Source organism: Electrophorus electricus, chromosome 4, assembly GCF_041902795.1.
Source record: "Electrophorus electricus isolate QZ-2024a chromosome 4, ASM4190279v1, whole genome shotgun sequence".
In the NCBI taxonomy this organism is placed as follows: domain Eukaryota; kingdom Metazoa; phylum Chordata; class Actinopteri; order Gymnotiformes; family Gymnotidae; genus Electrophorus; species Electrophorus electricus.
Genome location: NC_137500.1, coordinates 17,662,040 through 17,676,057, shown reverse-complemented (window position 1 = coordinate 17,676,057; position 14,018 = coordinate 17,662,040). Strand labels below are relative to the sequence as shown.

General features: G+C 39.4%; 1 protein-coding gene across 6 annotated transcripts; it reads left to right on the top strand.

Annotated features, from left to right (window-relative positions):
• The first annotated feature begins 234 nt into the window (after window positions 1-234).
• Window positions 235-13,541, top strand: krr1 (KRR1 small subunit processome component homolog). 6 transcript variants are annotated; one of them, XM_035520304.2, is made up of 10 exons: window positions 235-344; window positions 683-858; window positions 2,356-2,490; window positions 3,052-3,177; window positions 5,397-5,480; window positions 5,789-5,845; window positions 9,422-9,589; window positions 12,370-12,447; window positions 12,526-12,622; window positions 12,748-13,541. In XM_035520304.2, exons 1-10 carry the CDS (start codon window positions 272-274, stop codon window positions 12,867-12,869), a joined length of 1,116 nt encoding a protein of 371 aa, XP_035376197.1. In that variant the 5' UTR covers window positions 235-271; the 3' UTR covers window positions 12,870-13,541. The 6 variants fall into 6 exon arrangements, with proteins under 6 accessions (XP_035376197.1, XP_081568876.1, XP_081568878.1 ...); XM_081712750.1 differs by having other exon boundaries at window positions 5,334-5,480; XM_081712752.1 differs by lacking the exon at window positions 3,052-3,177.
• The last annotated feature ends 477 nt before the right edge of the window (window positions 13,542-14,018 follow it).

Here is a 14,018-nt window from a genome sequence, read left to right as displayed (position 1 = left end):
CCAAGCTAGAGTGGAAAAGAAGACAATATTTTTAAAGTGCAGATTAGGTGTTTTAGATTCAGTGAAATTTGTTCTGGTTGCACGGGCATGACGATTACAATTGTTTTCCCCTATTACAGAGCTGACAGAATAACACAGGAATACTACTTGAATACTTTGTGTTCTCTACACACAAATGTTCGAAGTAACAGGCTTCTCCTGTCCAATAGGCGGTGATAGAGGTTTGCGTGCGAAAGGTTATTCAGCAGTAATACCCAAATGAATAGCAACAATGGCGGCCCCCGGGAAGGAATGCATGAGTGAAATGTTGGCCGATAAAAAGGGGAAAAAGAAAAAAGATCAAGGTATAATATCACCTGACTCACATTAGGCGTATATTTTGTGTACATGTTTGGAGCCAAGTTAAATAAAACATAGATAGCTACTGTGTTGTTTAGAAAAGGTAAGGTATCTTCACGGTTAGCTAGCTAGTTAACTAGGTATTTAAGTTAGCTAGATGGATTGCTGCCTTATTGTCGCTTTTGCTTAAAGTACATACTGAATTTCACTTTATGGATTTTTGTGTAGTTGAATCATTTTCTGTTTGTTTGTGAGATATGTGGATAGCCAAGTCATTAGCTGGTTAACCTGGCTTAAGGTTAGCTAAGATGTTTAAGTTAAGACACGTGTGTTACTTCTGCAGTAGATGAACCAGAACTACTTACGGTCCCAGACGGCTGGAAAGAACCTCCATTCAGTAGAGAGGACAACCCGCGCGGTCTGTTGGAGGAAAGTAGTTTCGCCACTCTCTTTCCAAAATACCGCGAGGCTTACCTGAAAGAATGTTGGCCGCTAGTGCAGAAATCTCTCGGGAATATCGTAAGTTTGCTTTTTCTGGTTTCCTAGATCCCGATATGTTCCTTAGATCTGAATGAACCAAACGTTGCGGTCTTTGTTTATTCTGGTAAACGGTCTTCCATGTCAAACGCAGACTATAGAATGATTCAAAATCGTGCTGCCAAATGGCATAACTAGGATATTTTGGGCCAGTTGCAAAAAGAAATCAGCGGGATCCACATACATATTTTTTTTAAATCGCTTGGTAACTGAAACATAAAAATGTCAAGTAAAGTCAGTGCTCTTATGGCATACACTCTCCTATGTGAAACTTATATGACGTTCCGTGCACTCAACAAAATCATGATCATTTGATTTTATGTTCATACCAAACCAGCGAAGGTGGGTTGAATGAGTAGTGGAGAGGGATAGGGAGTGTTTTCCCTGCCTAGTTGGAGGAACTGCTTTCAAACTGAGAGCTTTTGTATAAACCCATTGGCAAACAAGACTTCAAGTGATTATTTACACAGATTTCTAATGGCTGAACTTTTTATACAACCACGAACTCTACTGATAATTTCTGTTATGAGGTCAGTGTTAATCAGATGCTCTGTCTGAGCATTGATGATTTTGAACAAGTGAAAACCTAGTTTACAAGCTTAAATAACTATAGTCAGCTTTACTGTTATTCTTTATTCATTCAGTAGAGAGGACAACCCGCACGGTCTGTTGGAGGAAAGTAGTTTCGCCACTCTCTTTCCAATAATTAAATATTTACAGCTTCCCCCAAGTTTCTTAAGAATATACAGAGCTTAATCATCTGGGTAAAACTTGGCAGTAGAGTGACTTGAATGAGAGAGACATCCATAGCATCTATTTTTGTACGCTAAACTTGGTTTGAGTTATCATTTGGGCAGTGCTGTAAGACACAGTTTTGTGAAAAATATGAATGGTGAACTTGCATCAATGCGGGGTTCTATCAAGTGCAGTGCCAAAGTGCAAACACGTAGAGCTATGCTTGGACCCCTTTATTGCCTCTTGTAGCTATATTTCTTAGGTTTATTTTTTTTATTCTTGGTATGCTTGTATGTATGTATATGTATAATATAAATGTGCAATTGTATTTTGCTAATATTGCTGCTCTGCTGGGTTAAAGAAAAATTTCCTTGAGTAGACAATGCATGTAATTAGATTTTGTTAGTCTTTTCTAGTACTTCAGTTATTTATAAAATATGTGAGTTCTGTGTGTGAAAGAGCTTGACTTTTAGCAGCTGGGAGTACAGACGTCAACAGTACTTGCATATTTCTTCTGCATTAAAATTAGAAAATTCAGTCACAGAGTTGTATTCTACTGCTTTTGATTTCATATAAAAAAGTCCTGGTTGATTGTCCTGCTGCTCAGAACTTTAATTTCACTCCACCATGACCTTTCTCAATGGTGCATATGAAAATGAATTTACACCATGATCACCATGATCAACATACATTCAGATCATTTGGGATTCTGAAACTTGACTTCTGTGTGTTCTTGTGCTTTAGTTTATCAACGCCATACTGGACTTGATTGAAGGCAGCATCACAGTTAGTACAACTAAGAAGACCTTTGACCCTTATGCCATCCTGAGAGCCAGAGACCTGATCAAGCTCTTGGCTAGAAGTGTGCCATTTGAGCAGGTAAGCTGCTCTCTAGGTGTTTTTCCAGGGTGCAGATACTTCCTCTCTGGGTACCTTTTCATGGTTGGCTGCATGCCGACATTGGCTGGGACAACTATGGCAAATGGCATTCTCAGACAGTTTTTCTTGGTGCTTTCTCTTGATGTGTTGCCAGTGTAAGTGCAAAACGTGACAGTTCTGTTGAAGTGTCCTGTTTACTGTAGGAGTGGAGTGCAGACTTTAACAATGCTAGATTTGTTAGAAATTATTCATCAAGCCTCTTTAACATTTAAAATGCACATACTTTTACATACTTTTCACATACTTTTAAGGCTCTATCATTCCATTAACAATTCTAAGCAGTAATGGAAATCATTTGTGGGACAAAAATTTTGAAATGTTTTCTGCCCTTCCAGATATTTGCTTTTAATTAATGAATTAATTGTATCTAGCGCTCTTTGTCTGGATGGTATTTCAGAGTTAACTTACTGTTCCAGCATTGTTTATTTAATGTCTTAAGAAAACCTGCACATATGGTGAAAATGTTTTAAAGCCGTGTGAAAGGTGTGTTGTCTCTTTCAGGCTGTGAGGATTTTGCAAGATGACATAGCATGTGATATTATAAAGATTGGCACTCTGGTGCGAAATAGAGAGCGCTTTGTGAAACGCAGGCAGAGACTGATTGGACCTAAGGGCTCTACACTGAAGGTGAGCAGAGATTGATACTGTGTAAATTCAAGGAGCACTAATAGCCCACACTTCACTCTACCATTTTCTTCTTGCTGTAAGCAGAAAGTTGCCTTGAGAATATTGGTGTAGTAGCGTATCAGTATAGTAATCAGTAATCACTAAATGGCACTAGATGTCAGCAGCATTGCACTGATATGAAATTTCTGAAAAGCCGAAATAATGTGTATGTCTGCATTTTAAGGGATTTTAAAGGAAATGAAAATTGGTACATAGTGGCAGCCAAAGGACTCAAAAAGGCCACAACTATGCCACACAGCTGATTTTGTCCTTTATGATTTATTCTTTTGCATTATGACAGGCTGTGGAGAGTGGTGAAAGTTACATCCTCACACAATCAAATGCACATAAAAGCTCCATCTGAGAATGGTAATCTTCCTTAGATGGGGTGCTACGGTTCAGAGGTTAATTCAACTGCAGAGCATGAATGGTCACTGAATTAAAATTGATCCAATGTGCAGTATGTATGGTTAGAAGCAAATGTCTCAATTTAATAAATTTTTTAATACTGTTGATTTGGAGGGCTATAAAGAGGAGATGGTAATGGAGGTTATGTTATAAACTATAGACGCATTATCTGTTTCCATGCTCTTGTGACAGTTGATTGCTAATATGTTCAAGTTCAAGTTCAAGTTCGGTTTATTTGTCAGATACATAGTCATACACAGTATAAGTCACAGTGAAATGGTTGAGAGTGCTCTGTCCAAACTGGACAGGGGTGCATAGAGAGAGAGAGAGAGAGAGAGATATATATAGAGAGATATATATATATATATATATATATATATATATAGAGAGAGAGAGAGAGAGAGAGAGAGATATAGATATATATATATATAGATATATAGAGATATAGATATATATATAGATATATATATATAGAGATATATATAGATATAGATATATATAGATATAGATAATGTTAATATATTTTGGCTTGTATAATGTATGTACAATATATGTATATTATTATGTTTATATACACAATGTATATAATGGATATGTATATATGTATGTACACACTGTACAGTTCCATCTTGTAATTGAACATATTTACAGTTATATGTTACGTGGTGGTGGTGGTCCCCACAGTTTATCAGTTGCCCTGTTTCAGGGCCCAAATGGCCTGTGGCAAGAAGCTCCTCTTCAATCTCTCTGTCTTGGTCTTCAGGGAGCGAAAGCGCTTCCCTGACATCAACAGAGAGAAGAGCCTATTGTTGGGATGGGTGGGGTCCTTCACAATCCTCTTGGCCTTGGTCTGGCACTGCTTGCAGTAGATGGTCGGCAGGTCAGGAAGTTCCGTATGAGTGATGCGCTCTGCTGAACGCACCACCCTTTGGAGTGCTTGTCTGTCCTGCTTAGTGCTGTTCCCAAACCAGACTGTGATGTTCCCTGTGAGGATGCTCTCGATAGTGCAGGTGTAGAGGTTCCGCAGTACCTTGGAGGGTACTGGCGTCTGAGGTGGTAAAGACGCTGACGAGCCTTCTTTGCCAGGGAGTTGGTATGGTGGGACCAGGACAGGTCCTGCAAGATGTGAACACCAAGGTACCTGAAACTATCTACTTTCTCTACTGTGGTTCCACTGATCTTCACAGGTTGGTAGTGCTGCTCCTGCTTCTTGCTACAATCCACGATCAGATCCTTGGTCTTACTGATGTTTAGGAGGAGATTATTTGCCTGGCACCAGTTTTCCAGGTGTTTAATCTCCTCCAGGTAGGCCCTCTCATCGTTGTCCGAGATCAGGCCCATGACAACGGTGTTGTCAGCAAACTTGACAGTGATGGTGGAGCTGGAAGTGTAGGTGTACAGTGAGTAGAGCAGGGGGCTTAGGACAACCCTGAGGAGCTCCACTGCTGAGGGTGAGGGTGGATGAGGCACAGTTGCCCACCCGTACTGATTGTGATCTGTCTATTAGGAAGTTGGAGATCCAGTTGCACAGGGATGTATGCAGTCCTAGATCCTCCAACTTAGTAGGGAGTAGGGAGGGGATGATAGTGTTAAATGCTGAACTGTAGTCGACAAACAGCATTTTAACATAATTACCCCTCCCTTTGTCCAGGTGGGTCAGTGTGGTGTGGAGCAGATTTTTGATATGGGCAATATTGTGCCACCTTTAGGAATCTCTGGGTGGTCAAATCTCTGTGGTTGTGCTGAAACATGACCATGATGTCTTCCTGCAGGCCCTCGAGTTACTCACCAGCTGCTATATTATGGTTCAGGGCAACACCGTATCTGCACTGGGTCCCTACAGTGGTCTGAAGGAGGTAAACAGCACACTCCTGATCACATAGTCATCCACAGATTTTCTTCATTTCTTGATGCATTTTATAAAACCCAGATGCACTTAATCTTCACTGTTACCTTCAGAGAAAACAGCATTTCTGTTTAACAGTGAATTTTGACATTTTTAAAGAAGAGACATCTAAAAAGACAGAAATTCTCAACTGAAAGAAATGGCCTGGATGGCTGGGTAGGCAGCCATGTGTTTCATAGGTAAGATTACTGTACACAGAAGACCAGTAATTCTCCCTCACACTTGTTCGCTCTTTTTGTTTTTGATTTTTCTGTGCAGGTTCGGAAAGTGGTGCTTGACACAATGAAAAACATACACCCCATTTACAACATCAAGGTAAATGAGATCACTTTCTAAAACACTTCAGTTAGCTGCAGTTTGTGATGCATGTTCATGGAAATTTGCCTTTGGGGTTAGACAGTTGGGTTTGTCACTGGAAGGCAAGATTGTCAGTCTTGTCTGTTATTTTGCAATTGAGCTGATTGATGAAGGAAAACCAGCTAGTTTGTATTTAGCAATGTACAAACTGTGGAAAGAAAGTAAGTATAAATTAGTTAAAAAGCACACCAAAAGCATCTGCTAGTATGATGTAACTGATGGGCCTGTTGGGTTTAACACACTTGTAGTATGTCGCACTTAAATAATTTGAAATCTTTTCCTAAGTAAAACATGCATATTTGACAGTGGAACCACATATTGTGATGATGAGTAATTCACACCCTGCGGTGTTGTAGATTTTTCACAGCATCCTTTTGTATATGTGTGTGTTCACTCAGCTGTAGGGGGAACGACCCTAAAATATAGGGAAACTAGGTCAACTACCCTATATTGCCAAAAGTATTCACTCGTCTGCCTTCGTATGCATATGGACTTGTGTAATATCCCAGTCTTAATCCATAGCATATAATATGATGTTGGCCCACCCTTTGCAGCTATAAAAGCTTCAACTGTTCTGGAAAGGCTTTCCACAAGGTTTAGGAGTGTGTTTATGGGAATTTTTGATCATTCTTCCAGAAGCGTATTTGTGAGTTCAGACACTGATGTTGGATGAGAAGGCCTCGCTCTAATTCATCCCAAAGGTGCTCTATTGGGTTGAGGTGCAGGCCAGTCAAATTCTTCCACACTCACTCATCCATGTCTTTATGGACCTTGCTTTGTACACTGGGGTGCAGTCATGTTGGAACAGGAAGGGGCCATCCCCAAACTGTTCCCACAAAGTCAGGAGCATGAAATTGTCCAAAATCTCTTAGTATTCTGAAGCATTAACTGTTCCTTTCACTGAAACTAAGGCCAAACTAAGGAGCCCAACTCCTAAAAAGCAACCCCACACCATAATTACCCCTTCACCAAACTTTACACTTGGCACAATGCAGTCAGACAAGTACCATTCTCTTGGCAACCGCTAAACCCAGACTCGTCCATTGGATTGCTAGATGGAGAAGTGTGATTCGTCACTCCAGAGAACATGTCTCCACTGCTCTAGAGTCCAGTGGTGGCGTGCTTTACACCACTGTATCTGACGCTTTACATTGAGCTGGGTGATGTAAGGCTTGGATGCAGCTACTCGGCCATGGAAAACCATTCCATGAAGCTCTCTATATACTGTTCTAATCTGAAGGACATGTGCAGTTTGGAGGTCTGTAGTGATTGACTCTGCAGAAAGTTGCCGACCTCTGCACACTATGCACCTCAGCATCCACTAACCCTGCTCTGTCATTTTATGTGGCCTACCACTTAGTGGCTGAGTTGCTGTCATTCCCAGTTGCTTCCAGTTTGTTATAATATCACATAGAGTTGACTGTGGAATATTTAGTAGTGAGGAAATTTCACGACTGCACTTGTTGCACGAGTACCACGCTGGAATTCACAGAGTACCTCAGTGACCCATTCTTTCACAAATGTTTGTAGAAGCAGTCTGCATGCCTAGGTGCTTGGTTTTATACACATGTGGCCATGGAAGTGATTGAAACACCTGAATTCAATGATTTGGATGGGTGAGTGAATACTTTTGGCAATATAGTGTATTATTTGTGAACTACCTAATGCTATATCAATGCTATAGCCGTCTCATTTATAAATTAGTTCATATTTTGTGCAGTGACCAAATATCATTGATTCAAATATATCAATGATGAACAACTTGAATAAATGCGAAGTTTATTGATTGATGATTAACAAATTAATGACGTCGTGAGACATGTTATAGGCTACTATGGCGGACTTTACTCAGGTAAACAGAATCCGAATGACACTGAGGGAGAAAAGAAAGGGCACTGAGGACATATAGGAAATAAATCAAATAATAATAAACAAAACAAAAAAGGAAAGAATGGAAATCAGAGGGGAGAACTTTTGCGCAAGCCAGAAAACTGTTGAGCTGTAGTGCTAACTCAGCCAAGACTAGCCTATCCAAATAGCTAGCTAACGAACTAGCGTATCTAGCAGAGGGTTGCCTGAAAGGAAGGAGGTTCCCATTTCTATTATTATATAGACTAGCGAGGTGAGGAAATATCAACCTGGACATAATTATCACTAGGAAATACAACTCGCTATAGATACCCCGAGATGGCATATGAAAAATGTAGTTCTTACATCTGTTTTTGATACTTTGACACTTGTCAAAGAAAATTGTTGCTTCGCCCGCGCAAGGGGGCAATGGAGTTTAGGTGTGGCCGTGGTCGGCTGGGATTAACACCTGATCTTTTATGCGCCGTCGGGGACTCCACACCAAAGGTCGTCCCGGACTGGCGAGCCTGAGCTTCACCGCAGGTGTCCATGCCAGAACATATCCTAGACGTAGGGAGAAATCTAAGTTTGGCTAATTAGCACTAATTACTGTTGGCCAAACAGGATTGTTTCTAACTTTACCAATGACGCATAACAAAAATTCGACTCTGTTGACGGTAGTGGAAAGCAAATTAAGATAGTTACGACCGACTGACACACTAGATACAAGACAGACATGAATAAGACAGTATTCTAAGTACTTAAGTACTCTTTGTTCCTGAACTTTTATAACCCTGACTCATGGGCGGGCGAACGAGGGAAATTATTCCTAGAGTCGCTCATGTATATTCAGGTTTATTTGTTTCGTCTCCGGTTTTGGTGTGATGATTCTAAACAATTAACAAAAAGAAGAGAAAGACGGGAATAGTTAGATTTCCTTTAGAATTGAGCGTGCTGAGACTGGTAAATATATATAACAGTGCATTGTTGACCAAGTCCAGATGGGGGAGTTTGTTGTATTTATTGAGGGGCGCTGTGGATCCATCGTCTGTGCAATCAGTATGGACAAATAAAATCTTGTACTTGGAAATGTAATAGTTATATTCTGTATATGAATCTGGTCTAGTTGCGATACTCGTGAGGTCTTTTGGATGGGAAGGATCAAATTCCAGTAGTCTTTCAAAAGTATGCGCTTTATAACATTTTTTTTTTTAAATCTAAGTATTCCAGGTTGTGAAATTATCGTTATATTCCAAGCATGGTAATTTATGTTTTTTTAGTTTCTCAGCCCAGATCTGGAGTCATGAAGCTTTGGAGCATGTGTTCTTACAAAGTAATAAACCTTCAGAGTGGCTTTGAAGAACTGCTAAGGGGATGTTATTTGTAAGAGTTCTGTTATTTGTAAAAGAGGCCTCTCAGAGTGGGTGTTATGAGTTGTCCCAGGAGTGAAGGTCTGGTCTGTCAGTAGGGCAGAGACTGGTATTCCCGAGCATCTTGATAAGGAGACCTTCAGTGAGGGGTGTTGGGGTTACCTTAGGGTTAATTGCAGGAGCAGGGCTGCAGCTTCCACTACACAGCTAAGGCTGACAGTCATTCTCTCATATGTGTGTGTGTGTGTGTGTGTGTGTGTGTGTGTGTGTGTGTGTAGCCTTACTCATACTCCCTTCTTTGTGTGTGTGTATGTAGATGTTAATGATAAAGCGGGAGTTGGCTAGTGACCCAGACCTGCGCAGTCAGAACTGGGAGAGATTCCTGCCCACCTTCCGGCACAAAGGCCTAAAACGCAAGCAGCCTAAGAACAAGAAGAGCAAAAAGGAATACACACCTTTCCCCCCACCACAGCCAGACAGCAAGGTATATACACACACACACACACACACACACACACACAAAAAAAAACCCCCAAGAAGCTCTGCTCTAGATAGGTTGGTTGCCTGTAATTTTTAAATTGATGTTTACCATTTGTATGACACTATGGGGGGGGTTCTGTTCAGTCGTTAAGAATAGATAAAAACTGAATATGCTATATTCAGTAACATTCCATTCAAATGCCTGAAACAAAAAAGGTGTTCAAAATACATTTAAAATATACTTGTACTATAATATAAATATATTGTATAATATTTATATTTATGTATAGTATATTTTATACTATTATAAAGCTGTGCTATTTCATCATTAATCACCCATCACCCTGTTAATTCTGTTAATTGGTGTTACTGGTTTTCTTTATTCCTTTGAGGCATGGTCATGGATCAAAATAAATGGGCTGATGGCTGGCAGTTTTTACAGGCATTTGCTCAATACATTGGAATTCAGTGGCAGGGATTGCAAGGGGATCCTAATTCATGAAAAGTATTGGGTTTTCAATTTAGGGCTGCTCTACTCCCATCATCAAAACTTTCTATCCAATAAGCTATTAAACGGTAGATATTATGCTCCTTTTCAGTTTTCTCATAATTTTATATTTTGGGGTCTACTAGAATAAGCTTTCATGCTACAATTTTACACTCCCACTTTGGCCTCCTGTCTAGGTGGGGGAGCAACAGTGGCTTTTCCAGTTGGGAGCCTGTACACCCACGCAAGGTTACAGTGGAGATGGGTCCTTTAATTGATGATGGGTGATATAAGTGTATGTAAAACACAGACAACCAAATATAGCTGCAATGTGAGACTATATACAGTGTATGTATATATAGTCTCACACTGTATATATTTGGTATATATATAAACCAAACACGGAGCATCTCTGAATTTGGCAATCTGCAAGATGTCTGTGGTACATTTCTCACAACCAGACTATCTGTACTGTCAGCTCTGGCATGGATCCCTTGTACATAGGACATAGACAGTACTCCAATAGGCTTCTGTTCTCCCTCAGGACACTCTTTAGAGACTGCAGTCCTCTTATCCAAGTTGCGAGAATAATATTCCTTTATAATATTAACATGGCACAAACACGTTTTATGTTTACAATCAGGGGTAGAAATGTCATAATTGGTATCACTGTGGTTTTCTGTACTGTTGTATTGGCTAGCTAATTTTGCTGACAGGGATGGTCCAGGCACAGGCAGAAGAACCATCACCTGGTCACTAACCTTAAAATCCCTGGAGATAGCTCTCCTGTCAAAGGTCTCTTTCGTGTGTTTTTGGAACACACCAAGAGTGTCGTGACTGTTATTTTTTGTCATGTAGTTTAAGGTTTTCTGTTGCCCTGTCATGTCTTTTTACTCTTTCCATATGAAAGGGCAGTGGTAAATCAGTGCATATGCTGATCTTAAAATTAAATAGGCAATGGTAGTTTTTATTTTAAAGACTATATATATATATATATATATATATATATATATATATATATATATATATATATATATATATAATTTAATTTTATTTTATTTATTTTTTTTGTAACTTAGTTGTGACATATTTTAAGAGTCCTTAAAGTATGCAGTTTTCTATTCTGGGGGTTCTCAAATTTTTCCACCTCATGGCTTACCTGTTTAAAACTAGAAAGCATAATGGCCCACAAGAAAACAAAACTCAACTTTTTGTGTAAAATAGTTTTTTGTCTAAAAGCTAGCTCTGTATGTCAGTTTACATGTAAACAGTCCATCTTATGCTATCATTCGAGAGCAATACTTTTTGTATTTTTCGTTGATCATCTAGCAGCACATCTCTATGGCAGCGAATTCCTCAGTAACTGTAAAAGCTTTCTAACTCTTACTTTCTTACATGCCATGTGTCTGGCACTGAGATAGCTAGCTTTCAGGGCACACTTGGACTGTGACGTTATGGAAACAATTGTTTGCTTTTGGGGCTGCATTACATCTTGTTTTCGTGGAATGTTTTCCTCTGGCTTTGCCACAAGAGTACGGTGTTTGGTCTGGAGATGTCGCTTTAGTTTTGAAGGTATTAGTGTTTCATTTGAAGCATTCAAACTACACTCCACACACTGGGCTTTTGGGTGAGTGTCATCACCTCCCCCCTGCGCAAATGCATATTTGATGTATTCTGGGTTGTACTTGCAGACAATGTTTTGCTTTTTCTGAGTAACAGTTTTCCCATTCATTTGTTTAAGAAACATCTCCATCTCTGGTTGCCTGATTGTCTGCATCAGCGCCCACAGCTGTATTGTCTCAGACTAATGTCATTTAATTTGCCTTGAGTTACTTCTGCAATATGTTATTTCTGCATTTCTATTAATGTTTATATAATGTTTATAGTTTGAACACAATATTTACTTATACTAAATACATCTTATATTTTAATGACATAAAGTGCTGTTCTGGCCCACTACATACTACTACTTCCCCCCTGATGATAAGCCTGTAGACCACTAAAGGGCATGTCATGGTTCACTGGTGGTCTGCATCCCATGAGTTGAGAAACCTTGTTCTATTCCATTCAGTCTTATGGACTGAATACAGATGCTTAACTTTTTGTATTCTGAATACAGTCCATGGTTACTTGTAACTGTTACTTTTTTGTGATAAATTACATTAGTAATCTAATGTTATAACAGTATGATAATGTATAATAGTACAATGTAGCGAGAATAAAACGGGTCATTACAGTATCACCTTACTCAACACTGGAGACTTTGTTTTTGGCTAAACGGCATGTCTGGTTTCCAGGTTGACCAAGAGCTTGCCAGTGGAGAATTCTTTCTGCAGGAGAGGGAGAAGCGGCGGAGAAAAATAAATGAAATCAAGGTAACAGCAGATTAATGCACAGTGTGCCCTTGTAGTCATGGCATTATTAGAGAATGAGAATTCTTCCTCTTCTTTAAGGTGAAGCAGGCTGAAGCGCTGAGCAGAAAACAAGAAGAGAGGAAGAAAGCCTTCATTCCTCCCAAGGAAAAGCCAGCCATTATGAAAACCAGGAAGGGTATTCCAGATTTTAATCCAGAGATCTAGAGTTTGATATTAAATTTGAAATGGGCAAGTTAAATGCACTAAATAGAAAGCTCATTCTGGTGTGCTCCAGTGACTGACTCTTCTTCTGTTTCACAGTTCAAGAGAACAAACTTGATATCAGCATAATTAAAGAGAAAGTAAAGAAGGCAAAGTGTAAGAAGCTCGGAGCCCCTCCACCAAGCTCTGCAGTGCTACTTGGGAAGAACAATAAAAATTAACACTACTCCAGTATCCAGATGGTTTTGTTTGTGGAATTGTATATATTAATGATCTGTTTGATCAATGATCTGTTTGTGTTCTTGTATTGGTTTACACTCGTTTATGCAGTGTTTGTCTACATCAAAATACAGTGCTTTTGAAATGAATTGGGGCAGGAAATTTAAACTAGATTTTGCTGTGTAGTCAAAGATCACCAAGGCTGTAGAGAAGTAGGGATTTCCCCCATTTATTTTTCTGGTTGTGTTCAGGCACTGGATGTGCAGCAGTTTGTCAAACTACTGGCAGTTGTCTGTCCCTTTTGAGAAGTTGGTAGAGGACAAGCAGATGTGGAATATTCTGTACTAAATTCATAAATGCCATATCTATCCAATCATAAACCCACAGTGAGACTCTCGCCTAAGTACAGGTTCTGCCAGACTGAGGATGGCATTAATGCTGTGCAGCCTGCAAGGCAGACTTAAACCTAACCTAGTTCTGGGGTTAGGTGAGTGATTGACAGCATCAACTCTAGAGCCTAACGTCTATAAAATTACAGGGAAGGGAGAGAGTAGGAACAAGAGCTCAAATGTACGCACACTGCTGTAAATAAAAATAGCTGTGTCGCTACTGTCTGAATTTGTCTCTTTAGTGGATGTTCTGATTAACAATAAATGCATCACTTTATTACTATGTCCCAGCATAGTAAGGGTTAAAGTTCTTTCCTCCATTGCTCTTCATACCAGTATTTGCCATTTATTCCTCAACTTTGAAGGATGTTATTGCAGGTGTATCTGAATCAGATATTGTTTAAACCTTTTATTGAAAATTTCTAGAATCTTCAGTAATAGTATGTTATTTGCTCTTCAGCAGTAGTATAAGAGGTGGATATGCTTGTTGTCAGGGGTACTTACATTTGTTTTATCTGCATGTATACTCTGATATTGAGGTTGAAATAATATCTGCATGCTTGCTCTTCTATGTTTTTTGTTTTTGTTTTTTTTAATAACATTTGTTTGTTTGAAGTTGTTATGCATTGATGGACTACAAATGGTAAAGTTTCTATTTATCGAACTTGGTGGGTGGAGCAATTTAACCAGCATGCTATAGTGAAGCCCTGACAAAGTATAGGTGATTCAGGACTTCTACATGAAATAGGCTCCTGAGTTTTG

Excerpts from the sequence above, each read along its gene's own strand:
- krr1 (XM_081712750.1), top strand. The coding sequence starts at position 272 with ATGGCGGCCCCCGGGAAGGAATGCATGAGTGAAATGTTGGCCGATAAA. Across the intron at positions 9,590-12,369 it reads CACCACAGCCAGACAGCAAG|GTTGACCAAGAGCTTGCCAG; the intron begins GTATATACACAC and ends TCTGGTTTCCAG. Across the intron at positions 12,623-12,747 it reads CATTATGAAAACCAGGAAGG|TTCAAGAGAACAAACTTGAT; the intron begins GTATTCCAGATT and ends TCTGTTTCACAG.